This window comes from Lolium perenne, chromosome 1 (assembly GCF_019359855.2).
Source record: "Lolium perenne isolate Kyuss_39 chromosome 1, Kyuss_2.0, whole genome shotgun sequence".
Taxonomy (NCBI): domain Eukaryota; kingdom Viridiplantae; phylum Streptophyta; class Magnoliopsida; order Poales; family Poaceae; genus Lolium; species Lolium perenne.
Window position 1 is genome coordinate 124,781,835 of NC_067244.2, and position 2,319 is coordinate 124,784,153.

General features: G+C 43.6%; 1 protein-coding gene across 1 annotated transcript; it reads right to left on the minus strand.

The window, feature by feature from the left end:
• Positions 1 to 1,194: 1,194 nt before the first annotated feature.
• LOC127333075 (uncharacterized) lies at positions 1,195 to 1,974 on the minus strand. The gene is made up of 2 exons (XM_051359396.1): positions 1,822 to 1,974; positions 1,195 to 1,722 (listed from the first exon to the last, which is right to left on the minus strand). Exons 1-2 carry the CDS (start codon positions 1,972 to 1,974, stop codon positions 1,195 to 1,197), a joined length of 681 nt encoding a protein of 226 aa, XP_051215356.1.
• Between the last annotated feature and the right edge of the window lie 345 nt (positions 1,975 to 2,319).

Sequence of the window (2,319 nt, forward strand, 5' to 3'; positions counted from 1 at the left end):
TTCTACTTGGTCTAGCCAAAATTCACACTTGCTGAATTTGACATAGAGCTGATGTTCTCTTAGTGTTTACAACACTATCCTGAGATGCTCTGCATGTTCAACCTTATCCTTGGAATATATCAAGATATCATCGATAAAACACGATGACGAACTTGTCAAGATAGGGCATGAATATATTGTTCATGAGATTCATGAATATTGTTGGGGCATTGGTCAACTCGAAAGGTACGACTAAGTACTCATGATGTCCATACCTTGAAACAAATGCAGTTTTCGGAACATCTTCCTTCTTGATCTTTATTTGGTGATACCCTGATCTTAGATCGATTTTGGAGAAGACTCCTGCTCCTCTGACTTGATCAAACAAATCTTGTATTCTGGGAAGTGGATACTTGTTCTTGATGGTAACATTGTTAAGGTTCCGGTAATCTCCGCACATCCTACAACCTCCATCTCTTTTGACCATGAATATAAATGGTGATCCCCAAGGTGATATACTTTCTTGTATAAATCCTTTTTGTTCCAAGTCATCCAATTGCTCTTTAAGTTCCTTCAACTCCTTAGGTCCCATCTTATATGGTGCCTTGGAAATCGGGGCTGTTCCCGGAATTAGGTCGATGTTAAACTCTATCTCCCTATCTGGTGGCATTCCAGGTAACTCCTTTGGAAAGACATCTTGGAATTCATTAACTATTGGTATGTCCTCGAGTTTCACCTCCTTCATACTATTAAGTTGTAGCTCAACCTCGATCTGGGTAGGCTTGTCTCCTTGGTAAATCATTCTTCCTCCATCTGGACTTTTCAAAGACACTGTCTTGTTTGCACAATCTATCAAGGCTCCATTCGCCTCTAACCAGTTCATACCAAGAATGACATCTATGTCATTCATAGGTAGAACAAACAGGTCTGCATCAAACACACATCTACGAATCAAGATGACATGCTCTTGCTTAGCGTGGATAACTGATATCGTTCCCCTGCATATAATATGGTAATGGGTGTTTCTGGCTTAGTGCAATTAATCCCATGTTTGATGATGAATTGCTGAGAAATGAATGATGTGGTTGCACCAGTATCAAAAATTACTTTGCCATGATGAGTGAGTATCTGAAGCGTACCTATGACCGCTTTGTCCGATTTTATCACCTCCTTCGGGATGGTACAGTTCAATTTTCCGAAGGGCTTCTTGTTCTTCTAGTTTCCTCCGGAATTCCCGTTCCTACTCCCACCTTCTCCTGGCTTTCCTCCTCCATTGTTCTTGTTAGGGCAATCTTTCAGCATATGCCCTTCCTGGCGACAACCAAAGCAAATCACCTTTGTCTTACGGCAATCCTTTGAGTAATGTCCTTTGAATCTGTAGGTACGGCAGATAATGTTTGCCATAAACTGGGATGCTGGGGTCCTTCTATTGTTATTGGGGTTGTATCTGGGCTTGAAGCTCAGACTGGTACTGGGTTTGTTGCTAACAAACTTCTTTGGATCATACTTGGCCTTCTTGCGCTTCTCCTCTTGAACTTGTTTAAAATCATCTTCCAGAGTGATTGCTACATCAACCAAATCTTGGAACTCTGTTGCTCTCAGCATCCTAAGCTGCATCTTGAAATGAGGATTCAGTCCCCTCATGAATCTCTTCTTTCTTTTATCCTCAGTATTTACCTCCTCAGCGGCATATCTAGATAGCCCTGAGAACTCTCTGACATAGGTCAGAATGGCCTTGTCCTTCTATTCGAGACTCTCGAACTCTCTGCGCTTCAACTCTATTATACTCTCAGGGACATTGGATTCCCAGAACTTCCGCTTGAATTCTTCCTAGGTGAATACCTTCTCAGCTGGGTGTACAGCTACAACGTTATCCCACCATGATGTGGCAGGTCCACACAACAAGTGTGTTGCGTATCTCACTTTCTCTTGGTCTGTGCATCCAACCGTCTTGAGCTTGCGCTCAGTGTCCTTCAACCAATCCTCGGCGTCCATTGGCTCTGGGGCATAGGCGAAGATATTGGCTTGGTGTTCTGGAAGTCTAACAGAGTAATGCCCTGATTTTCTGGCCTCTCCACCCTGTTCTGCTGCAGTAACTATTGAAAGAATTTGTTCTGCTGCTCCATGGTTGCACGCTGCCTTTCCTCCAGCATTTGCATGTACTGGAGGAAGTTCTGCTGCGTCATCGGTGGTGGTGGTGGAAACTGTTTCCTTGCGGATTTATCTGCCTCTTCCTTCTGCTTTGCCTCGTGCTCGAGGCGTTGTGCTTCACTCTCTCTCCCAGCGTTCCCAACATCATCCCCTAGCTCTGAAACACAAAGTGGTACTCATAGTTACTCC

Bases quoted from the DNA above. Each gene is read 5' to 3' on its own strand.
- LOC127333075 (XM_051359396.1), bottom strand. From the start codon at position 1,974: ATGGACGCCGAGGATTGGTTGAAGGACACTGAGCGCAAGCTCAAGACG. The intron at 1,723-1,821 runs GTATTCACCTAG...AGTCTCGAATAG, and splicing joins CTGTACACCCAGCTGAGAAG to AAGGACAAGGCCATTCTGAC.